Here is a 25,244-nt window from a genome sequence, read left to right on the forward strand (position 1 = left end):
GACTGTGTAATATATGTGGTCAAGGAGATTGTTTGTAATAACAGAGTTAGGTAAGGGGGTGAATAGCCAAGAATAGATTTATAGATAAGCTTAAACCAATGAATGTTACAACGAGTCTGCAAAGAGGACTGTTTGACTAAAGAATACAGAAGGCAATGGTGTGTATTAAAGGGGGCATTTGTAACAAATTGAATCATAGAATGATAGATTACATCAAATTTCCTAAATGTTCCTTTGCCAGCCATTCTAAAAATTGTGTCCACATAATCAAATAAGGGCAGTATGGTTATTTGAACAATCATACGTTTGGCAGCAGATGTAAAAGGGAATTGGTTTCTATATAAAAAGCCAAGTTGTGCCTTGATCTTAGACTGTAATATGTGATATGGCGAGAAAAGGACAGTGAACTGTATAACCAAATGCCTAAGTATTTATAAGCAGTAACCTTTTCAAGAATAATTCCATTTCTGATGGTAATGTGGTAAGTAGAGGGAAATACAGTACCTTTCTGATCAAACATCATAACTTTAGTCTTAACAGCATTTAATGATAAACTTAGGTTAGTAAATGCCTTCTCTACATCCAGAAAACTATCTGAAACTTTAGGGATTATCCTAAAGGACCAGAGGCATACAGAAATGTATCATCAGCATATAAATGAATTTGAGAAAAATGAACAACATTCAGAATTTCATAAATAAATATGGAAAAAAGAATTGGGCCCAAGTATTGAGCTCTGAGGAGCAGCTGACGATACATGAAGAGGCTCAGAAAGATGGTTGTCTAAAGTTACACGTTGAACCCTATTGGTGAGATAATTTGAAAACCAAGCCAATGATTGACCAGAGACTCCTATGCTATCCAGTCTTTTTAATAATAGCGCATGATCCACAATCAAACACTTTTGCAAAATAAATGTGTTGTTTAGCCTACAGTGCCTAACTAATGTCATTTAAAACCTGACTGGACACTAGATAGAACATTACACGCTTCAAGATAGCGAATTAGTTGCTTGTTTACCAGTTTGTCCGAAGTCTTAGAAATGCAAGGTAAAATAGATTAGCCTATAACACTTTGTCAGCTTGATTACCACCCTAAAAAGAGAGCGAACAACGGCTCCTTCCAGTCAATTAATAGTTCAATCATGCGAACGGAAAGATTAAAAATGTCCGTTAGTGGACCTGCAATGATTGGAGCTGATATTTAAAAAAATAATGGAGAAAGTCTTTTTGGGGTCCAAAAGCAGTTCCTCTAAAACTTCTCTTTTTGCAATAGGATGAAAAGTAAAACTATGAGAGTCTAGACGCGAACATGTTGCAGGTTTTCAACAAGAGGCTTCACAAGGAGTATGAGTTAAATTAATTAGTGTTCAAACAGCTCTGTCTTAGACAAGTCGAATTAGTGGAGACAGATTTTGTAAAATGCGGATGAAAGGAATTTATTTTTATATAGCCAGGGATTGGACATAACTGGTACGCAAGTACGCATTCACCTCTAAAAGCGAACGAGGATTTTTCGGTACACCTTAAATGCTGCGCAGCCAAATGCAATGACGCGATTGCGCCTGTAGGGGGACTCATATATTTAGCGAGGCTTACCTTAAGAACTTAATTTGGCTTTCGATTCGTATTAACTGAACACGATTCTAAGGACTTGTTACCACTTTGAGGAAAGTACATATCTGGGCAGTGTCAGCAATTGTATGTATGTATTTTATCAGAAAATTAGACAAACGCAAACGTCTTTCCACTCGTAATCAGGCCCGGAAATATGCCCAATCAGGCTAATATGAACTTCTCAGTACACGTCAGGTATCCCACTATATAGAAAAAGTGACATTGTCCTGGCCCAGACTGATTTCATACTTTAAAAATCAGATGGAAACATTGTCATACTATTGTGCACAATGGTGTGAATAAGAAGCAAGGTTTCCAGATTTTATTTGAGTAAAATCTGTGAAATCCCCATTGTGCACTATAGTGAAAGTGAGTGATTATTTGCCATTGTGAACACACCAAAGCACAGCACGCAGTGCACCACAACAAAACGTGACCTCTGCATTTGACCCATCCAGGAAGGAGCAGTGGACAGCTGACATGGCAGTGCCCGGGGAGCAGTGCTTGGGGACGGTACCTTGCTCAAGTATGACACTGTTTCCATCTGATTTTCAGTCTCGTTAAAAGCAATACGTGTGGCAATCGATTGTCCACTGAAATAAAGGTAGCTCATTATGAGAAATACCTTGGTGTGTATTTTAATGCTTCCATGTCCCACTCTCACCAGTGTGGAGAAGCAATAAAAAAGGCCAATAGGATGTTGGGTTACATCTCTAGGTGTGTGGAGTTTAAGTCAAGGAAGGTGATGCTACGATTATATAATTCCTTGGTAAGACCCCACCTAGAATATTGCGTGCACGTTTGGTCACCATACCTTAAGAAGGACATTGCTGCCTTAGAAAAGGTGCAATGTAGGGCTACAAGAATGATTCCTGGTCTTAGAGGAATGTCTTATGAGGAGAGGTTAGCTGAGCTGAATCTGTTTAGCCTTGAGCAAAGGAGACTAAGGGGGGACATGATCCAGCTAGGTATACATAAGATTCTGGATGCTGTTCAGCCAAATGGCTATTTCAATATTAGTTTAAATACTAGAACTCGTGGCCATAAGTGGAATTAGCGGGAGAACATTTTAAACTGAATTTGAGGAAGCACTTCTTTACACAGCATGTAGAGTATGGAATAGTCTTTCTGCTAGTTTAGCGCAAGCTAAAACCCTGTATTCCTTTAAATCAGAGCTATATAAGATTTTAACAACTCTGAGCTATTAGTTAAGTTCTTCCCAAACGAGCTTGATGGGCCGAATGATCTCCTCACGTTTGTGAATTTATGTTCTTATGTTGTAACAGCGTGAATGCGTACGTATTTTATGTGCATTAGTGCCGTCATGACAAGAAATTATCGTGCATTTTAATCTTTATATGCTAATTCGTACTTCATTTGCGGTATAGAGGTTAAATAGGCTATACATCAAATAAACAAACAAACAAATAAATAAACGAATTCACGTTTCGTTACAAAATGACTATGTAGAATTATATTAATAGTTGCCAAAAATATACGCCTTTCTCATGTTTAAAAAATTCCCTGTCTAAATCGTAATCCGTCACATTGACCTGCACTGCATCACGAAGCGATACTTGTTGGTTATAGCTAGGTAACTTGTCAGATTGCAGGTACCCTATTTTAAATGGATTTTATCTTCCTTCGCGTATACATTGAATGGACTACCTTGAATGCGACAAATTACCCGGCAAAGCAAGAAATCCTGCTTCGTGATACAGGTCATCAGTTTCCGTTTTGCATACTACACCTCGAGCATAGCGATATGTGGCTCGCACTTCACTCTTAATGCAATGACATGGCTTTGGAAGAAAAATTAGAAGTTCTGGTTGGTACCCTCCAGAACGATAGATGGCAGTATGCGCACTCTGTTTACATTTACAACACCGCAGCTGAGGAAGCCGAAGGAGTGGATGTGATGCAGGGACAGTCGCTGAGGTGACGTGTAACTTCTTACGGAAACAGGAAGTAACGAAGAACTAAAACGTTGAACTGAATTCATAGCTAATTTTGAAGGGTAACATAGATCCGTTTAGAAGATAAAACGATGGTTAGGAGCGTCGTTTTATTGCTCGGTGTTCATGGATTAATACTCGCAGTGTGTGATGCCAGAATACACACACTTGACCTAAAGGTAAGTGCTGTTTTCCGCATTACACCTGCCGACGTTGCGTTTTCATTAATATTTCCTTCGTGTTTTGACTTGTTTACTTAAGTCGCTGGTAATACAGCATTGATGTGCAGGGTGTTGTTCTTCGTAGTTCAGAATAGGAATTTATATTGTGGGTAGTATCGCACATAAGAAGGTTTTGATGTCCTCCTTTGGCTACATAATCAGTTAAGTGAGGCTTAAACTGTGGGATGTGCCTCGCCGCGTACAAAGCCTTGGCTCTGGGTTATAGTAACTGTACTGAGTGTGACTGAGAGGCTGGTCATGTAGCAGTAACATCCTCCATGCTCTGACACTGTACTGAGTGTGACTGAGAGGCTGATCATGTAGCAGTAATGTCCTCCATGCTCTGACACTGTACTAAGTGTGACTAAGAAGCTGATTGTGTTGTAGTAACGTACTCCATGGTCTGACACTGTACTGAGTGTGACTGAGAGGCTGGTCATGTTGCAGTAACGTGCTCCATGGTCTGACACTGTACTGAGTGTGACTAAGAAGCTGATTGTGTTGTAGTAATGTGCTCCATGGTCTGACACTGTACTGAGTGTGCCTGAGAGGCTGGTGGTGTTGCGGTAACGTGCTCCATGCTCCGTTACTGTGCTGAGTGTGACTGAGAGGCTGGTGGTGTTACGGTAACGTGCTCCATGCTCCGTTACTGTACTGAGTGTGACTGAGAGGCTGGTGGTGTTGCAGTAATGTGCTCCATGGTCTGACACTGTACTGAGTGTGACTGATAGGCTGGTCGTCTTGCAGTAACGTGCTCCATGCTCCATTACTGTACTGAGTGTGACTGAAGCTGGTGGTGTTGCGGTAACGTGCTCCATGCTCTGTTACTGTACTGAGTGTGACTGAGAAGCTCATCATGTTGCAGTAACTTGCTCCATTCTCTGACACTGTACTGAGTGTAACTGAGAAGCTGGTCATGTTGTGGTAACGTGCTCCATGCTCCGTTAATGTACTGAGTGTGACTGAGAAGCTGGTCATGTTGCGGTAACGTGCTCCATGCTCCGTTACTGTACTGAGTGTGACTGAGAGGCTGGTGGTGTTGCGGTAACGTGCTCCATGCTCTGTTACTGTACTGAGTGTGACTGAGAGGCTGGTGGTGTTGCAGTAATGTGCTCCATGGTCTGACACTGTACTGAGTGTGACTGAGAGGCTGGTCATGTTGCAGTAGCGTGCTCCATGGTTTGACACTGTACTGAGTGTGACTGAGAGGCTGGTGGTGTTGCAGTAATGTGCTCCTTGCTCCGTTACTCTACTGAGTGTGACTGAGAGGCTGGTGGTGTTGCAGTAATGTGCTCCTTGCTCCGTTACTCTACTGAGTGTGACTGAGAGGCTGGTGGTGTTGCAGTAACGTGCTCCATGCTCCGTTACTGTACTGAGTGTGACTTAAGCTGGTCATGTTGCGGTAATGTGCTCCATGCTCTGTTACTGTACTGAGTGTAACTGAGAAGCTGGTCATGTTGTGGTAACGTGCTCCATGCTCCGTTACTGACCTGAGTGTGACTGAGAAGCTGGTTGTGGTAACGTGCTCCATGCTCCATGCTCTGTTACTGTACTGAGTGTGACTTAGAAGCTGGTCATGTTGCGGTAACGTGCTCCATGCTCTGTTACTGTACTGAGTGTGACTTAGAATCTGGTCATATTGCGGTAATGTGCTCCACGCTCTGTTACTGTACTGAGTGTGACTTAAGCTGGTCATGTTGCGGTAATGTGCTTCATGCTCCGTTACTGTACTGAGTGTGACTGAGAGGCTGATGGTGTTGCAGTAATGTGCTCCATGCTCCGTTACTGTACTGAGTGTGTCTTAGAAGCTGGTCATGTTGCGGTAACGTGCTCCATGGTCTGACACTGTACTGAGTGTGACTGAGAGGCTGGTGGTGTTGCGGTAACGTCCTCCATGGTCTGACACTGTACTGCGTGTGACTGAGAGGCTGGTCCTGTTGCAGTAGCGTGCTCCATGGTCTGACACTGTACTGAGTGTGACTGAGAGGCTGGTGGTGTTGCAGTAATGTGCTCCATGCTTCGTTACTGTACTGAGTGTGACTGAGAGGCTGGTGGTGTTGCAGTAATGTGCTCCATGGTCTGACACTGTACTGAGTGTGACTGAGAGGCTGGTCATGTTGCAGTAGCGTGCTCCATGGTTTGACACTGTACTGAGTGTGACTGAGAGGCTGGTGGTGTTGCAGTAATCTGCTCCATGCTCCGTTACTCTACTGAGTGTGACTGAGAGGCTGGTGGTGTTGCAATAATGTGCTCCAGGCTCCGTTACTGTACTGAGTGTGACTGAGAGGCTGGTGGTGTTGCGGTAACGTGCTCCATGCTCTGTTACTGTACTGAGTGTGACTTAAGCTGGTCATGTTGCGGTAATGTGCTCCAGGCTCCGTTACTGTACTGAGTGTGACTGAGAGGCTGGTGGTGTTGCGGTGACGTGCTCCATGCTCCGTTACTGTACTGAGTGTGACTGAGAGGCTGGTGGTGTTGCAATAATGTGCTCCATGCTCCGTTACTGTACTGAGTGTGACTGAGAGGCTGGTGGTGTTGCGGTGACGTGCTCCATGCTCCGTTACTGTACTGAGTGTGACTGAGAGGCTGGTGGTGTTGCAGTCACGTGCTCCATGCTCTGTTACTGTACTGAGTGTGACTGAGAGGCTGGTGGTGTTGGAGTAACGTGCTCCATGCTCTGTTACTGTACTGAGTGTGACTTAGAAGCTGGTCATGTTGCGGTAGTGTGCTCCATGCTCCGTTACTGTACTGAGTGTGACTTAAGCTGGTCATGTTGCAGTAACTTGCTCCATGCTCTGTTACTGTACTGAGTGTGTCTTAGAAGCTGGTCATGTTGCGGTAACGTGCTCCATGCTCTGTTACTGTACTGAGTGTGACTGAGAGGCTGGTGGTGTTGCGGTAATGTCCTCCATGGTCTGACACTGTACTGAGTGTGACTGAGAGGCTGGTCATGTTGCAGTAGCGTGCTCCATGGTCTGACACTGTACTGAGTGTGACTGAGAGGCTGGTGGTATTGCAGTAATGTGCTCCATGCTCCGTTACTGTACTGAGTGTGACTGAGAGGCTGGTGGTGTTGCAGTAATGTGCTCCATGGTCTGACACTGTACTGAGTGTGACTGAGAGGCTGGTCATGTTGCAGTAGCGTGCTCCATGGTTTGACACTGTACTGAGTGTGACTGAGAGGCTGGTGGTGTTGCAGTAATCTGCTCCATGCTCCGTTACTCTACTGAGTGTGACTGAGAGGCTGATGGTGTTGCAGTAATGTGCTCCATGCTCCGTTACTGTACTGAGTGTGTCTTAGAAGCTGGTCATGTTGCGGTAATGTGCTCCATGGTCTGACACTGTACTGAGTGTGACTGAGAGGCTGGTGGTGTTGCGGTAACGTCCTCCATGGTCTGACACTGTACTGCGTGTGACTGAGAGGCTGGCCCTGTTGCAGTAGCGTGCTCCATGGTCTGACACTGTACTGAGTGTGACTGAGAGGCTGGTGGTGTTGCAGTAATGTGCTCCATGCTTCGTTACTGTACTGAGTGTGACTGAGAGGCTGGTGGTGTTGCAGTAATGTGCTCCATGGTCTGACACTGTACTGAGTGTGACTGAGAGGCTGGTCATGTTGCAGTAGCGTGCTCCATGGTTTGACACTGTACTGAGTGTGACTGAGAGGCTGGTGGTGTTGCAGTAATCTGCTCCATGCTCCGTTACTCTACTGAGTGTGACTGAGAGGCTGGTGGTGTTGCAATAATGTGCTCCAGGCTCCGTTACTGTACTGAGTGTGACTGAGAGGCTGGTGGTGTTGCGGTAACGTGCTCCATGCTCTGTTACTGTACTGAGTGTGACTTAAGCTGGTCATGTTGCGGTAATGTGCTCCATGCTCCGTTACTGTACTGAGTGTGACTGAGAGGCTGGTGGTGTTGCAATAATGTGCTCCATGCTCCGTTACTGTACTGAGTGTGACTGAGAGGCTGGTGGTGTTGCGGTGACGTGCTCCATGCTCCGTTACTGTACTGAGTGTGACTGAGAGGCTGGTGGTGTTGCAATAATGTGCTCCATGCTCCGTTACTGTACTGAGTGTGACTGAGAGGCTGGTGGTGTTGCGGTGACGTGCTCCATGCTCCGTTACTGTACTGAGTGTGACTGAGAGGCTGGTGGTGTTGCAGTAACGTGCTCCATGCTCTGTTACTGTACTGAGTGTGACTGAGAGGCTGGTGGTGTTGGAGTAACGTGCTCCATGCTCTGTTACTGTACTGAGTGTGACTTAGAAGCTGGTCATGTTGCGGTAGTGTGCTCCATGCTCCGTTACTGTACTGAGTGTGACTTAAGCTGGTCATGTTGCGGTAACTTGCTCCATGCTCTGTTACTGTACTGAGTGTGTCTTAGAAGCTGGTCATGTTGCGGTAACGTGCTCCATGCTCTGTTACTGTACTGAGTGTGACTGAGAGGCTGGTGGTGTTGCGGTAATGTCCTCCATGGTCTGACACTGTACTGAGTGTGACTGAGAGGCTGGTGGTGTTGCAGTAATGTGCTCCATGGTCTGACACTGTACTGAGTGTGACTGAGAGGCTGGTCATGTTGCAGTAGCGTGCTCCATGGTTTGACACTGTACTGAGTGTGACTGAGAGGCTGGTGGTGTTGCAGTAATGTGCTCCATGCTCCGTTACTCTACTGAGTGTGTCTTAGAAGCTGGTCATGTTGCGGTAACGTGCTCCATGGTCTGACACTGTACTGAGTGTGACTGAGAGGCTGGTGGTGTTGCGGTAACGTCCTCCATGGTCTGACACTGTACTGCGTGTGACTGAGAGGCTGGTCCTGTTGCAGTAGCGTGCTCCATGGTCTGACACTGTACTGAGTGTGACTGAGAGGCTGGTGGTGTTGCAGTAATGTGCTCCATGCTTCGTTACTGTACTGAGTGTGACTGAGAGGCTGGTGGTGTTGCAGTAATGTGCTCCATGGTCTGACACTGTACTGAGTGTGACTGAGAGGCTGGTCATGTTGCAGTAGCGTGCTCCATGGTTTGACACTGTACTGAGTGTGACTGAGAGGCTGGTGGTGTTGCAGTAATCTGCTCCATGCTCCGTTACTCTACTGAGTGTGACTGAGAGGCTGGTGGTGTTGCAATAATGTGCTCCAGGCTCCGTTACTGTACTGAGTCTGACTGAGAGGCTGGTGGTGTTGCGGTAACGTGCTCCATGCTCTGTTACTGTACTGAGTGTGACTTAAGCTGGTCATGTTGCGGTAATGTGCTCCATGCTCCGTTACTGTACTGAGTGTGACTGAGAGGCTGGTGGTGTTGCAATAATGTGCTCCATGCTCCGTTACTGTACTGAGTGTGACTGAGAGGCTGGTGGTGTTGCGGTGACGTGCTCCATGCTCCGTTACTGTACTGAGTGTGACTGAGAGGCTGGTGGTGTTGCAATAATGTGCTCCATGCTCCGTTACTGTACTGAGTGTGACTGAGAGGCTGGTGGTGTTGCGGTGACGTGCTCCATGCTCCGTTACTGTACTGAGTGTGACTGAGAGGCTGGTGGTGTTGCAGTAACGTGCTCCATGCTCTGTTACTGTACTGAGTGTGACTGAGAGGCTGGTGGTGTTGGAGTAACGTGCTCCATGCTCTGTTACTGTACTGAGTGTGACTGAGAGGCTGGTCCTGTTGCAGTAGCGTGCTCCATGGTCTGACACTGTACTGAGTGTGACTGAGAGGCTGGTGGTGTTGCAGTAATCTGCTCCATGCTCCGTTACTCTACTGAGTGTGACTGAGAGGCTGGTGGTGTTGCAATAATGTGCTCCAGGCTCCGTTACTGTACTGAGTCTGACTGAGAGGCTGGTGGTGTTGCGGTAACGTGCTCCATGCTCCGTTACTGTACTGAGTGTGACTTAAGCTGGTCATGTTGCGGTAACTTGCTCCATGCTCTGTTACTGTACTGAGTGTGTCTTAGAAGCTGGTCATGTTGCGGTAACGTGCTCCATGCTCTGTTACTGTACTGAGTGTGACTGAGAGGCTGGTGGTGTTGCGGTAATGTCCTCCATGGTCTGACACTGTACTGAGTGTGACTGAGAGGCTGGTCATGTTGCAGTAGCGTGCTCCATGGTCTGACACTGTACTGAGTGTGACTGAGAGGCTGGTGGTGTTGCAGTAATGTGCTCCATGCTCCGTTACTGTACTGAGTGTGACTGAGAGGCTGGTGGTGTTGCAGTAATGTGCTCCATGGTCTGACACTGTACTGAGTGTGACTGAGAGGCTGGTCATGTTGCAGTAGCGTGCTCCATGGTTTGACACTGTACTGAGTGTGACTGAGAGGCTGGTGGTGTTGCAGTAATCTGCTCCATGCTCCGTTACTCTACTGAGTGTGACTGAGAGGCTGGTGGTGTTGCAGTAATGTGCTCCAGGCTCCGTTACTGTACTGAGTGTGACTGAGAGGCTGGTGGTGTTGCAGTAATGTGCTCCATGCTCCGTTACTGTACTGAGTGTGACTTAAGCTGGTCATGTTGCGGTAACTTGCTCCATGCTCTGTTACTGTACTGAGTGTGACTTAAGCTGGTCATGTTGCGGTAATGTGCTCCATGCTCCGTTACTGTACTGAGTGTGACTGAGAGGCTGGTGGTGTTGCAGTAACGTGCTCCATGCTCCGTTACTGTACTGAGTGTGACTGAGAGGCTGGTGGTGTTGCAATAATGTGCTCCATGCTCCGTTACTGTACTGAGTGTGACTGAGAGGCTGGTGGTGTTGGAGTAACGTGCTCCATGCTCTGTTACTGTACTGAGTGTGACTTAGAAGCTGGTCATGTTGCGGTAGTGTGCTCCATGCTCCGTTACTGTACTGAGTGTGACTTAGAAGCTGGTCATGTTGCGGTAGTGTGCTCCATGCTCCGTTACTGTACTGAGTGTGACTTAAGCTGGTCATGTTGCGGTAACTTGCTCCATGCTCTGTTACTGTACTGAGTGAAGGATAAGTCAGGCACTGCAATGCCATGCACCAGTAATGTGAGTATTAAATGTGTTCTCCTTACCAGTCATTTCAATTCTCTTTCCCAGAATGACACACGTTCTGTCATCCACCTGAACACCTTTGGGTTTTATGCCAATGGGACATTGGATGTCCACCTCCAGGAGCTGACTTTGTCCCCGGAGAAGTCCGCTGGCCTGGATGATTACAAGGTCAGCCTGATTTGTGCTTTTATTAGTCCAAGTTAATCTGGAAATTCATCATTTATGTTTTAGTTATGCACCTCTCTTAAGCTTACATTAGTATGGTTCCTGTAGGTTTGGATGTACTGATCCTGTGGTTGCATGTTGAACTCTTTCATTGTAAAGTGTTGTTGTAGTTCTGTTCTCAGGTGTTGCTTATTGGTGGGATTATGTGTGTTCTTCTGTCCAGGTGGGCTTTAGCCTTGTCAGATCACCAGTAAATGGAGTGCTCTCATACACAGTGAGTAGATTCACGGCTGTCTGATTCCTGACTGATTTGAAACTTGACTACTGCAATAGTTGTTAATAGTAAGAGTGATAAGCATATTTGCAGTCATTGCTTATATCAACTGTAATGGACATGAGAAAAAAATGGGTTAAAGTACATATAGTGAAGAAACAGACTGGCGGGAATGATACTGTGTGTGTGACTGTGATTTCCACAGGGCGAAGACACCAAAGTGTGCCAGGAGTTTAACAGTAACAGTGTGGAGCCACGCCTCCTCTTCCTCATTGACATTTCCAACCTGCGGTGAGCTGCTAGCTCTTCACCAGGCTGAGGTTTGGAAAGCGCTTCTGCAGTCTCTCAGTGAGAACTGAGAGTTTCAGGAGCATCTACCCTCATACCTCCAGATTACTTAATAATTTAACATTTACACTTTACTCATGCAAAACCCACACTGTAAAACCCGATAAGTTAATAGAACTCAAAAAAATTGTTGAAACTGATTACATAAAAAACTTTAAGTGAAAGTAACTTAGTTTTTTAAGTAGGTTTAACTGATTATTTTAAATTTACACCAACTCGACTTTCTAAGTTAAAAGAACATTCTTTAATGAGCACTTTTTACATACTGAATTTAGTATAGTTAACTTGTACTTATTAATTACCTGTAACTAAAAGCAATTAGTTGCTGACTAATACATTTTTAATGTGAAATTTACTGAACATATTTAAGTTCACTTAAGCTGTATAAACTCCATTGTGACTTAAAACTTTGTTGACTTTTAACTCAAAAGTGTACAACAGATACTTAATTTTTTTTAAACTGATTACATAAATATTTTTAAGTACATTTAACGCAAAATCTATGAATACACACATTAACCAAACATTTAAAGACAGATTAACACAGGCAATTTAAATGCAAGTTACTCATTTATTAAGTAACCATAAAACATTAACCAAACATGAACTTGGTCAAAGTTGTTTGACTGATGGTAATGTATACTTCACAAACAGTGAAACATTGAAACTATATGAAAAATTGCCTCATTTTTTAAATCTCACTTCTAGAACTTTGCAATATGGATAAAACTACTGCACATTATACTACTGTGATTTATTTATTTATTTATGTAACAAAAAAAGTATCCAAAAATATACAATACCAGTATTTCTATAAAACATGCTGCTCAATGGTTCACACAACACATAATGACCTAATAAATGCAGCAATATAAAAGCATCTGTCTCAGTTAACAGTATATGGAAAATATTAGACTATCACCAAACCTAATCACTTCTATCCCAGCCATGAAACATTAAATCAAATTATGAGTGACCTAAACATAGTACAAATGCCTAAATGCCCCAGCAGAAGTATGGACAATTGTTTTCCATATCGTTTTACGCTTTCATTATAATAATTCCAGAAGCTGAGCAGTAACTCTCTAATGTGAACAACAATAAAATGTAGAAAACGTAAAACAAAGTACAGAAAACCCACAGAAAGTGCAACTTACATTGCATTAAGGTATAACAAAAGTGACTGCAGTGCATGCGCACAAGTAATGAAACAACTTACAGTACATTCAGATTACTCCACTGCCAAAAGGTCATTTTTAAGACTTAACACCCTGGGCCTCAACTTCCCATCATCTAGTCCCATCAAGACTTTTTGAATAAAGTCAAATGTGTTGGCCAGGTCTTTTGGGTAACTTAGGTGAAGGCCATAAATGAGACCAAAAAGTATGACAAATCCATCAGCCAGGGTGGTGCAATCAATTACTACATTACCCTCTAACACAACCGCAATCCTTTCTGGGCAGAAGAACTTGGCATCTGTTGAACTGGTGTTGATTAAGAGGAGTGCAACTGTTATGTCATCAATGTCAGGTTCATCAGACTGCGCCACCTGTAGACAAGAACAAAGAGGAGTTCTCTACTCCAGATTGCCTAAGCTATCCTTAGGCCAATTTGAATTGCATTGCGAATTGCACTGAGATCTATGACTGATTCCTATGGTGCCTTTGCACATTTTTTTCATACCCATTCAATGACCAACTACACAGCATAACAGATACACCAGATCTCTATAGGGGTCAAAAAATTAAACATTTGATTTGTCACATGTCTGTATAAGCCAGAGATCTGTAGAATTCTAAAACATATTGCGACAAAATTAATGGTCTTTTTACCGTTGTTGCTTGCTGAGAATCAATGTAATATATGCATAACATAAAGTGTATGTATAGAGTAAACTCAATTTACCACAGTAACTACAGTACATCTCTAATTGATATATTCAGCAGCTGCAACTACAACCTGAATGGCAGCTAAGCATAAGAGATAGAAGGTCTGATGACATATCATATTAATCAATAATTGGTGCCAGAACAGTCTTTTAAAACTTTTTTCTATATATTAATTTAACTTCCATCCATCCATTTTCTAACCCGCTTATCCTTACTGGGTCACGGGGGGTCCGGAGCCTATCCTGGAAGCTGCAGGCACGGAACAACCCAGGACAGGGGGCCAGCCCATCGCTGAGCACAATTTAGTAATGCCGATTAACCTTAGCATGTTTTTGGACCGTAATGGGGAAACCGGAGTACCCGGAGGAAACCCCACGATGACATGGGGAGAACATGCAAACTCCACACACGTGTGACCAGGGCGGGATTCGAACCCTGGCCCCAGAAGTGTGAGGCAACAGTGCTAACCACTGCACCCTAATTTGTAAACTTTATAAATAAAATTCTATCAAATATTTTACACAAAAACAGATGAATGATAGACTGCATTAATTCCAAACAATTTATTAACTTACATCCCACAGCTTCAGAAATCTTGAGTCATCCTCATGTAGATATGCAGGGAGTGCACGAAGGACAGCAGCACGTCTCACATGAACGTCAACTTGTTCCTTGAGTGAGAGAGCATACGTATTACAGTTCAACCAAATATCAACCAAAACCCTCCAATAGCAATGTCATCTACCAGAAAGGGTAACCAACATACCTGGAGGTCATAATTCCTGAACAGCTGATCCAGAACCTCAGCTACTCTCCCTGTGCGAGCAGCCTTCTTCCTGAATAAACTCTGAAGACGGGGGGCATGTTGGTCCAACACAGCATAGAAGTGGTTCTTCAGATTCATGTTTGTGATTCTATGGAATTCAGCACAGATCTGTACAAAAAAAACACATTTGTATATAACATTATCAAACATTTATGGAAACTGTAACACCATTGCCTGTTAAAGGAAAACATTAACTTAACAGGTCACAACAAGTTTTAAGCCTGTATGTAAATCTGAGTAAAACCAGCCAAGTTACCACTAATACAAAATAATTACATTAATTAATCTAATCTAGTCAAAGGGATATAATAAGGAAAATATTTTCACCTGAGATTCCATTTTAAGGGCAGGCCAACGGTCAAGAATCTCACCAACAGGTAGCTCATCACCGATGACCTCTTTCCGCCGCAGTGCAAAGGTGGTTTGCATCAACTTTGTGATCAGGGGAAGATTTCTCTCATTCATCTGAACTTGATCTACAATTTGCAGCCGCAATTGTTCAAGGCTTGCAGGATCTTCACCTCTAGGGAAATTAGGAAGGAAATTCACTTCTGCCCTCTTTGGTCTTTTAATGTTAGTATGGGAAGCGTGTTTGTCTGGATTGTTTCTGCTTCTCTTTCCAGAATTTACAGCCACCTCGTGAAAGCCAGCCCGACTTAACTTGGTGCGGTAGTTCCCCATCTTAAACTTCAGACTATTTTTCCAACCATACCATGCAGTCCGAGATCCTAGCTCTGTTAGACAAGGATGCTGAGTGACAAGTGCCTCTGCTACCATTGAAACGTCCTTATCATTGGGGTATGCTTTAAAGCTGTGCATTTTAGCTGCAAGGGTCTCGAGGATGTCATGTTTTTGTCCCCTAGATAATTTGAGAGTTTTCCCTGTTCTCTCGTATGCAACATTTCCTTCACCAAGAATGAGTTCTACCTCATATGAAAAAGTAGGCACTGGAAAAACATCAGGCCATCTCTCAGTCCTGTCTGGAGTAATGGCATGGGGCAATATTATTGTGCCATCCGATGCTACTGAACTGGCGTCAGTCTCAGATCTTATAACTTTTAGCACAACCTTCTGTGCAAGCTCTTCAATGTCTAGAAGTGAACAAAGCTGCCCGTCGAAATCTGGATCTTGGTATGATAAGCTAAAGTCAAAGTCTAGCTTAAACTTTTCTTTGATCATTGTTTTTAGCTCGTCCACAGATGGTGGCCGTGAAGACAGAGTCATCTTCCTGACTATGTCTGTGGAAATATGGATATGAAGCAGGAAGTTTTGAGCTGCCATTTTCTATAAAAAAAAAAAGAAAATAGAGGGACTGGATCAATGAGTAACATTAATAACAATCAATTTGTTCCAAAAAAAATTAAGCAATTTGCAATCATCATTTACCTCAAATGCATAATGCTCGCAATACGTAAAAGTAGTCATGGTGTGGAGTGATATTTTATGTTTGTGATTTGTATTCTTTTTCTTTTTACAAATCTTATTCATTTCTTTTAATGAACAAACAGAACAAGGTTCCCACTTGAAGAAACATTTCAATTTAAGTCTCTGATCAAAACAGACCTTTTTTGTGTTAATATCAAATGCCCATCAATATTATATGCTGTTAGACTTTCTGTGTCATTTAGCTCTGACAGCTGATACACAGAGAAGCTGCCTGATGACGTCAGCTCAAAAGACCTCAAGTGCTCACTGTACCAGCATTCATAGTTCCTGCAAAGGAAGGAAGCAGTGTTGTTCACAAGCAGTATGTTTTCAATCCTGCTGAATTTTGGAAGTCCACCTGCCTGGCCTGCAGAAACTAACATTCCACTTGCATAGTCTGTTCCATTTATGGTGACCTTTGAGGTACTGTATATGTTTTCCCTATCTGTCTTTGTCTGTATGAAGTCTTTTGCCACTTCTGGTAAAGTGGCAACATAGACAGAGGTGACACTTGAGGCGTGTGTGTGGGGTTTGAAAAATAATGGAGCACTGAGATGATACGCCATCATGTGCTGATGTCTGGTAGCAAGAGTTTTCAAGACATTCTTGAAATTCTGTGTGTCATGTATAACCTTTTTAAAAAAACGATGTTTTCCCTCAAACCTCATGGTCCATAGGTGAACCAGAGGCACAAAACACTTTGTTAGTTCTGGGTAGTGCTCAATATAATGATGTTTGGGTCGGAGCTTAAAGTAAGGAAACACTGCCTGAAGGCTCTGTCTGTGGTCACTTATCTTAGTCTGCATGTACTGGATGGATTCCTCTGTGAAAGATGGAGACAACACCAGCTGCACAATTTCTTTCAGATCCATCAATAAGGCCCATGCTTCATCTCCTTCAGGAACTTTACTTCCCACCATGAGTGGCAATAACCTCAGTAAAGTGGAATTTTCATGCCCATTCCCACCAATGCTTAGTTTAGCTGCAAAGTTCTTCGGGATTGGTTGTGGTTTATCAAGCCTGTCCGAGTGCTGATACGGAAATGTGCGGATTTTTGTGTTCAGAAATTCAAGAGTGGATATGATGCTCACTGATGCACAACGCCAGTTCAACTGGTACAATACCTTCAAACAGGTCATGAAGTATATCGGGTGGGAAACCTGTAATGGGATGAAAATGCTGCAGTGTGTTCCTGAGAACACAGCTACCCTTAACACCAAGATGACTTGCATTTTCGCCTTGCACAACATTCTGTACATGAAGATCATGACAAGCTCTTGTTCTCACACTGAACTCTCCTTCAGAAACTTCAGTAGACTGTATCTGATCTACTGTACAGCAACAGAATCTGCAGACATATGGTCCTCGAAAAGACTGCACAAAGCCTGCAAGACCATGGGCAGCCAAATTATCAGCTGCAACGCAAAAAACAGTTCCCCTGACACAGTGTCCAAGGGTTTCAATGAAAATGCCATCTTGCTCAAGAGTGCTCAAGTCCTTTAACAAAGGTGACAGAACACTTTCATAACCACACTTCTGCAGGTCAGGTACTTTGCACAGCAAAGCTAACTGTATGACATGTAGGTTGGACCTATACTGACTTGGTATATTGGCAAGCAACCAATAGACAGCAAAAAGCTTGTGGATCTTCCTAGCTGTGCCTAAAGGATTAGCCAGTTCAATGTCATCAACATACAAAATCAGTGATAATTTCAGCTCTTCCGCCTGCGACAATAACAGATTTTCTTTGAAATACGTTCCATCTTCATGGGATGCATACAATCCAGGCAGCGAGGGTTTAACTTCTTGAATCTTGTCAAGAAGGTCTGTGTTTTTAAACATTGTTTGGAGCATGTGTAGTATTGGAATATACACTGCTGTATGTCCACTGGAATCTAGAGTATACTGCACTGGCAATACCAGAGGGTAGTTACTCTTCACAAATGTTTTCCTCCTCTTAGCAGTGGAGAGCTCTGCACCTTCCAAAGTAGCACTGACAAAGACATTACTTTTCATGAGAGCATCCACCAATTTATTAAGAGAGGCATCACTGACAGACTGACCATGCTCTTGCAAAACTCTAACAATAGTCTCTCTCACAAGAGGTTGGGACAATGAGAAGATATGCATCAAATTTTCAACTATGTCTTGTATAGCCATCTCCGACACATGAAGAACACTGTGCATTTTCAAGAACAAAGAAGACAAGTTATTTCTCAACTGAACTTGCAATTCACTACAGTCATAACTAAGATCTGGCTGGTTATGCTCAGGAGAGGCCTGAGAGGGATCAGCCTCATCACATTCAACCTGACTCTGCACCAAGTGGTTGTCAGTATTTATCAAAACAATCTCATTTTTAAAATCTGAGACATCACAGTCTGGATGATTCCTACTTTTGTGTGCATTAAAGGAGGAATACACATTAGAACGGTAGTGACAATTTTTAAATGGACATTCCACCATCTCGTGCCGTTTTAAATGTGTTCTCAAATGGCTAAGAAGAGTATCATCATTAAATGGTTGCTTGAATCCACACAATGAACATATGAATGACGCACATCCCACCTGATTTTCACTATGCAGAACTGCCTCAGAATGTGACCGTGTCAAGTGAATTTTCAAAGCATTTACTGAAAGAAATGTGCAGACACAATCATCATAGAGACAGGGTAATGGACTGACAAGGGAAAAACTGCTATGATGCAAACGACAGTGTCCAAGTAACTGTACTCGTTTATCAAGGACACCAGCACAAAGTTTGCACCTCCAAGCCATTGGAAATCACATTTTAGTAACAATATGAAATATACGTATATGAAGAGAACAGATCATCAATCAGTTGCTTCAGTTTTAGCCTGAAGAGAGAATATTAAAAGATTAGCATGACTGATAAATACAAAACACCCTACATATAGCTTACTATACACTACTAAACTATATATTAAAAGTTAATTCTACACTATCAAGTTCAGAATCGAGACAGTCGGAAGAGGTCCGTTAATTTTTGACCGCGCGCTTTTGTTTCACGTATTGATTTTCAGGTTCTTTACTTAGCTGATTACTAGCCAAAATGTTTTTAATTAACAAATATGCAAACACTCCGATTATAACACTGATGTTTTTGCATCAAATTATAGTAAAACCTCTATGCACTAATTAAGTTAGCTAGTTCTAACAAAACATGCCCGAACATGCATGACAATTAAAGATGCATCAGAATCTGAATTAGCAAAAAGTTGAATTTATGAGAAGTAGATTCACTCTAAAATTTCCAGTCTAAGATGTGAATAAAAAAAATCTATATACAATGCCTTCCACTTTTTAATATACTATTACGTTAATACAATATGCCTTCATTCACTCGATCTCATATGCGTGCAAACTTAACTGCTGAGACTCTAAATGCATTTGAAAAAGAAAATAATAAAACACAACACTTAAATATCAACACATAACCTTAGTTAACTCACCAGATTAGCCCGGTCAGAGAGAAAATCAGGATAATGGCGTTCAATGCAGTCAGCACAGTGGTGAAAGTTCGACACGTTTCACCCGAAAATTCTTCACTGGCAGCTCTATAACGCTAAGGATATGTCCTCTTCTGCTTTAGCTTCGAAAATTATCCGAGTTGTTCACAGGTGAAAAACTTTTATCCGCGTTTCTCATTCGACGCGAGCAGATCAGACATGGCCGACTTTCTCCACCAACTCCCGCGTTCAAAGTGCGTGACATCAGACGAATGTTATGAAAATATTTGAGTACTATGACAAAAAAGACTCAAATGAGTTGATCACTGTAAACTTAAAATGAAAAAATAGTACAGATGACTCAAAATATTAGAGGTGAATTAACTTTTTCAAATATTTGAGTTTACAAAGCCTAGTTTATTTGACAAGCTTTTACTGTTCGGTCTTACAGTGCACTTCATTTGAACTGTGCTGCATATCTCTGGTTGCATTAATTAACATAAGCTCATTCTGTCATTTAGTATAAATTGTTTCTGACTTTACCAGTTTCTTGCAGTGTGAACGCTCTCTGACCTGACCCGTTTCATGCAGTGTGAACGCTCACTGACTTGACCCCTTCCATGCAGTGTGAACGCTCTCTGACCTGACCTGTTTCTCGTTCATACAGAGTAAACATGTACTCTTTTGGAGATCAGGAAAACATCCTGACTGCAGTGGAGAAAGACTCCAAAGGTTAGTGGTTTGCCATCACTGAAATAAGGCTTGTTGTGCTATTTTGGTGTTGACCTGTGCTAAAGAGACTTGAGTTGATTAGTTGCTACACTACTAGTTGGTCCCCATGTTTGTAAAGAAGAATAAATCTCAGGCTGCCATTTTCAAGACTTTACATAAAGAATTGCACATCTGAAGCCGGAACTGATGCAGAGCATTATTCAGGCTGCTCAAAAAGGATGTGAGACATTTCTCTGTTGGTCTTCACTGTCTCTCAGGTGCCAGAAATGATAAGAACTCAGTGATGTTGCTGCCAGAAACCACACACAACAGGTCTGGGGACCAACAACCCAATACTGCACAGAACGAGTCTGGGGTCCATGTCACCAGAAGCCTAGGGACTGAGGCAGTTACCTTTAGCCTGGTGAGTGTCAGCATGCTGGTGGAGATCATATCAGGTGTTTCTATGTTAACGAGTAGGCCTGTGTGTCAGCATGATGGTGGAGATCATATCAGGTGTTTCTATGTTAACGAGTAGGCCTGTGTGTCAGCATGAAGGTGGAGATCATATCAGGTGTTTCTATGTTAATGAGTAGGCCTGTGTGTCAGCATGAAGGTGGAGATCATATCAGGTGTTTCTATGTTAATGAGTAGACCTGTGTGTCAGCATGAAGGTGGAGATCATATCAGGTGTTTCTATGTTAATGAGTAGACCTGTGTGTCAGCATGAAGGTGGAGATCATATCAGGTGTTTCTATGTTAATGAGTAGACCTGTGTGTCAGCATGAAGGTGGAGATCATATCAGGTGTTTCTATGTTAATGAGTAGACCTGTGTGTCAGCATGAAGGTGGAGATCATATCAGGTGTTTCTATGTTAATGAGTAGGCCTGTGTGTCAGCATGCTGGTGGAGATCATATCAGGTGTTTCTATGTTAATGAGTAGACCTGTGTGTCAGCATGCTGGTGAAGATCATATCAGGTGTTTCTATGTTAATGAGTAGACCTGTGTGTCAGCATGAAGGTGGAGATCATATCAGGTGTTTCTATGTTAATGAGTAGGCCTGTGTGTCAGCATGCTGGTGGAGATCATATCAGGTGTTTCTATGTTAATGAGTAGGCCTGTGTGTCAGCATGCTGGTGGAGATCATATCAGGTGTTTCTATGTTAATGAGTAGGCCTGTGTGTCAGCATGCTGGTGGAGATCATATCAGGTGTTTCTATGTTAATGAGTAGACCTGTGTGTCAGCATGAAGGTGGAGATCATATCAGGTGTTTCTATGTTAATGAGTAGGCCTGTGTGTCAGCATGAAGGTGAAGATCATATCAGGTGTTTCTATGTTAATGAGTAGACCTGTGTGTCAGCATGAAGGTGGAGATCATATCAGGTGTTTCTATGTTAATGAGTAGACCTGTGTGTCAGCATGCTGGTGGAGATCATATCAGGTGTTTCTATGTTAATGAGTAGACCTGTGTGTCAGCATGAAGGTGAAGATCATATCAGGTGTTTCTATGTTAATGAGTAGGCCTGTGTGTCAGCATGAAGGTGGAGATCATATCAGGTGTTTCTATGTTAATGAGTAGACCTGTGTGTCAGCATGAAGGTGAAGATCATATCAGGTGTTTCTATGTTAATGAGTAGACCTGTGTGTCAGCATGAAGGTGGAGATCATATCAGGTGTTTCTATGTTAATGAGTAGGCCTGTGTGTCAGCATGAAGGTGGAGATCATATCAGGTGTTTCTATGTTAATGAGTAGACCTGTGTGTCAGCATGAAGGTGGAGATCATATCAGGTGTTTCTATGTTAATGAGTAGGCCTGTGTGTCAGCATGAAGGTGAAGATCATATCAGGTGTTTCTATGTTAATGAGTAGACCTGTGTGTCAGCATGAAGGTGGAAATCATATCAGGTGTTTCTATGTTAATGAGTAGGCCTGTGTGTCAGCATGAAGGTGGAGATCATATCAGGTGTTTCTATGTTAATGAGTAGACCTGTGTGTCAGCATGAAGGTGGAGATCATATCAGGTGTTTCTATGTTAATGAGTAGGCCTGTGTGTCAGCATGATGGTGAAGATCATATCAGGTGTTTCTATGTTAATGAGTAGACCTGTGTGTCAGCATGAAGGTGGAGATCATATCAGGTGTTTCTATGTTAATGAGTAGACCTGTGTGTCAGCATGAAGGTGGAGATCATATCAGGTGTTTCTATGTTAATGAGTAGGCCTGTGTGTCAGCATGAAGGTGGAGATCATATCAGGTGTTTCTATGTTAATGAGTAGACCTGTGTGTCAGCATGCTGGTGGAGATCATATCAGGTGTTTCTATGTTAATGAGTAGGCCTGTGTGTCAGCATGCTGGTGGAGATCATATCAGGTGTTTCTATGTTAATGAGTAGGCCTGTGTGTCAGCATGCTGGTGGAGATCATATCAGGTGTTTCTATGTTAATGAGTAGACCTGTGTGTCAGCATGCTGGTGAAGATCATATCAGGTGTTTCTGTGTCTTCTACCTCCCACAGGTGGGCAACGTGAACAAGACTCTCACCCTGCAGAAGATCGGCAGCTCCTACAACTTCAGTGTATGTTCTGAATCCCATTAATGCTTCTTTGGAAGGGTAGCTTGCAGACAGGCTGACCAGTTAGCTTCCATTTTCCCATAATAAATGGCAGGGCAGGTTTGTCAGCACTGTGAAGAGGTATGTCCCAGCCAGGGAAAGTGACTATCGGCTTTGCCAAATGCTCTCTTACTGGATATTTCACGTATTTCACAATAGTCTCTCATCTTCCAGTTCCACTTGAAGTTTGGCTCCAAATCAGAAGGACTGTACAACCTTAACTTCCTGAACTGCCCTAGAAAGAGCTCTGTCCTGACCCGGTTCAGCCTTAAGGTCAGTGCCGTTTATGCCTTTGTCCATCTCATCTAAGTTGGCTTTACCTGCCAGAGGGAATATTTCATGCTTTATATTACTAGTAACATTATTATGATTATTGTTGTTGTCGTCATATGCTCCATACTCCATCCTGTCAGCACGGTGTTTCTGTTCTAGGTGTACATCGTAGAGCAGAACCCCGGTGGTTTCCTCTCTGCAGCTGAAATGCCCCTTCCGCTGCTGTACATCTGCACGGCTGGCCTGTTCATTGCTGCTGCCATGATCTGGGTCCACACGCTCCTCAAACACAGGTGTCTGCTCCCCCCCAGATAGACGACAGCTTGCTACCTTAGCCTCTTGACCATGACTATGACCAGATAGTAACAGAACACAGCTCTTTGGCTTTGGGCTTGCTGTAAGTTGTATCAGTCTTCAAGCCTCGAGTTTCCCTCCCAGAATCATGCAAAGACACCTGTGTGTATACGTACTATGGTCATTGATTTGTGCCACAGGAATACTGTCTCTGTTGGCAGCCTTTAGCTGCTCAAACATGATGAGGGGAAGACGCCATGCTGGTGCATGCAGACTGCTAATAGCTGGAACATCCCTGTGTCTGTCTGCAGGTTCAGCGTCTTCAAGATCCACTGGCTCATGGCAGCCCTGGCGTTTACCAAGTCCATCTCCTTGGTGTTTCATAGTGTAAGTGTGACACTGAGAGTGGGGCTGGGGGGCGGCGGGGGAAGAGGACCCAGGTAGTAAGGCAGAGGGGGTGAGGCCAGAAGCATAAGGCTGAAAGATGAAGGGAGAGGGGGCAGGGCTTAGGGAGGGAGTAAGGGGGAGGGGGCAGGCCTTAGGGAGGGAGTTAGGGAGAGGGGGCAGGGCTTAGGGAGGGAGTAAGGCAGAGGGGGCAGTGCTTAGGGAGGGAGTAAGGCAGAGGGGGCAGTGCTTAGGGAGGGAGTAAGGCAGAGGGGGCAGTGCTTAGGGAGGGAGTAAGGCAGAGGGGGCAGTGCTTAGGGAGGGAGTAAGGCAGAGGGGGCAGTGCTTAGGGAGGGAGTAAGGCAGAGGGGGCAGTGCTTAGGGAGGGAGTAAGGCAGAGTGGGCAGTGCTTAGGGAGGGAGTTAGGTAGAGGGGGCAGGGCTTAGGGAGGGAGTTAGGGAGAGGGGGCAGGGCTTATGGAGGGAGTAGGGCAGAGGTGGCAGTGCTTAGGGAGGGAGTAAGGCAGATGGGGCAGGGCTTAGGGAGGGAGTAAGGTAGAGGGGGCAGGGCTTAGGGAGGGAGTAAGGCAGAGGGTGTGGGGCTTAAGGCATAAGGCTGAGGGAGTAAGGCAGAGGGGGCGTGGCTTAGGACATAATGCTGAGGGAGGAAGGCAGAGGGGGCTGGGCTTAGGGCATAAGACTCTGGAAATAAAGCAGAGGGGGTGGGGCTTGGGGCATAAGGCTGAGGGAGTAAGGCAGAGGGGGCTGGGCTTAGGGCATAAGACTCTGGAAATAAAGCAGAGGGGGTGGGGCTTAGGGCATAAGGCTGAGGGAGTAAGACAGGGGGCAGGCTTAGGGCATAAGGCTGAGGGAGTAAGGCAGAGGGAACGGGGCAAGGAGCAGGGTTGAGGGCTTCGGGCTGGGCCTGCTAGCCTTCTGCTCACTGTGCTGTGAAATGGACTCTGTCCTTCTCTCTCCTTTTGTCAGATTAACTACCACTTCATCAACGCGATGGGGCATCCCATCGAAGGCCTGGCCGTCATGTACTACATCATGCACCTGTGAGTCTGTGCACCTACACCTCACTGTAGCCTCTCCTGTGTCTTCCCGTTAGACCATGTCACCCCATTCATTGCTCATTCTCATTTTACTTAATGTTTTCTCCATGTCATCACAAGTCAGTAGTATATAATTTATATAGTACCCCCTTGCACAAACATTCCTGGTCAAGGCATGTGTTTTTCTGCAGGTTGAAAGGAGCTCTCCTCTTCATCACTCTGGCTCTGATTGGCACTGGCTGGGCCTTTGTTAAGTACATCTTGTCGGACAAGGAGAAGAAGGTCTTCATGATTGTCATCCCTCTCCAGGTGAGTTCAGTACTTATGTGCCCACCTGTATGCATGTTCCAGGGGTGTGTGTCTGTGTGTGTGTGCATGCGTGGGGTATAGGCTGCCTGAGGCGTGTGCCTGCCTGCGTGTCTGTGCCTTCCTGAGCCGTGTGCCCAAGCACATGTGCGTACCTGAGCCTAAGGATTGAGCCCAAGGTATGTGCCTGAAGTGTGTACCCTTCCATGTGTACCCAAAAAGTGTGTGTGTGTGTGTTTACGTGGACCCACAAATGTTTGCTTGAGTATAATTTGTACTTTTCCTGTGCAGGTCCTGGCCAATGTAGCCTACATCATTATTGAGTCGACAGAGGAGGGCTCCAGTGAGTATGCGCTTTGGAAGAACGTGCTTTTCCTGGTCGATCTCATCTGCTGTGGGGCCATCTTGTTTCCAGTTGTCTGGTAAGCATGTGG

General features: G+C 44.1%; 1 protein-coding gene and 1 long non-coding RNA gene across 4 annotated transcripts in view; one reads left to right on the forward strand and one right to left on the reverse strand.

Moving 5' to 3' along the window:
• Positions 1–3,517: 3,517 nt before the first annotated feature.
• The window catches only part of gpr108 (G protein-coupled receptor 108), a 30,831-nt gene continuing 9,104 nt past the window's right edge, over positions 3,518–25,244 (forward strand). The window contains exons 1-13 of one of the 3 annotated variants that reach the window (XM_072711771.1): positions 3,518–3,750; positions 10,822–10,944; positions 11,165–11,215; positions 11,421–11,506; positions 19,841–19,905; positions 20,163–20,308; positions 22,401–22,460; positions 22,671–22,769; positions 22,929–23,062; positions 23,375–23,450; positions 24,434–24,507; positions 24,696–24,813; positions 25,102–25,232. In XM_072711771.1, the coding sequence (XP_072567872.1) occupies positions 3,664–3,750; positions 10,822–10,944; positions 11,165–11,215; positions 11,421–11,506; positions 19,841–19,905; positions 20,163–20,308; positions 22,401–22,460; positions 22,671–22,769; positions 22,929–23,062; positions 23,375–23,450; positions 24,434–24,507; positions 24,696–24,813; positions 25,102–25,232 (1,250 nt within the window). In that variant the 5' untranslated portion in view covers positions 3,518–3,663. Of the gene's footprint in view, positions 3,751–10,821; positions 10,945–11,164; positions 11,216–11,420; positions 11,536–19,840; positions 19,906–20,162; positions 20,309–22,400; positions 22,461–22,670; positions 22,770–22,928; positions 23,063–23,374; positions 23,451–24,433; positions 24,508–24,695; positions 24,814–25,101; positions 25,233–25,244 lie in introns of those variants that run through there. The other 2 variants (XM_072711773.1, XM_072711774.1) reach the window with 2 other exon arrangements.
• Positions 12,957–14,646, reverse strand: LOC140590811 (uncharacterized). The gene is made up of 4 exons (XR_011991645.1): positions 14,606–14,646; positions 14,219–14,386; positions 14,028–14,123; positions 12,957–13,112 (listed from the first exon to the last, which is right to left on the reverse strand). It is a non-coding gene; the product is annotated as an uncharacterized lncRNA (long non-coding RNA).

The sequence above is a fragment of the Paramormyrops kingsleyae genome, chromosome 5, assembly GCF_048594095.1.
Source record: "Paramormyrops kingsleyae isolate MSU_618 chromosome 5, PKINGS_0.4, whole genome shotgun sequence".
NCBI lineage: Eukaryota > Metazoa > Chordata > Actinopteri > Osteoglossiformes > Mormyridae > Paramormyrops > Paramormyrops kingsleyae.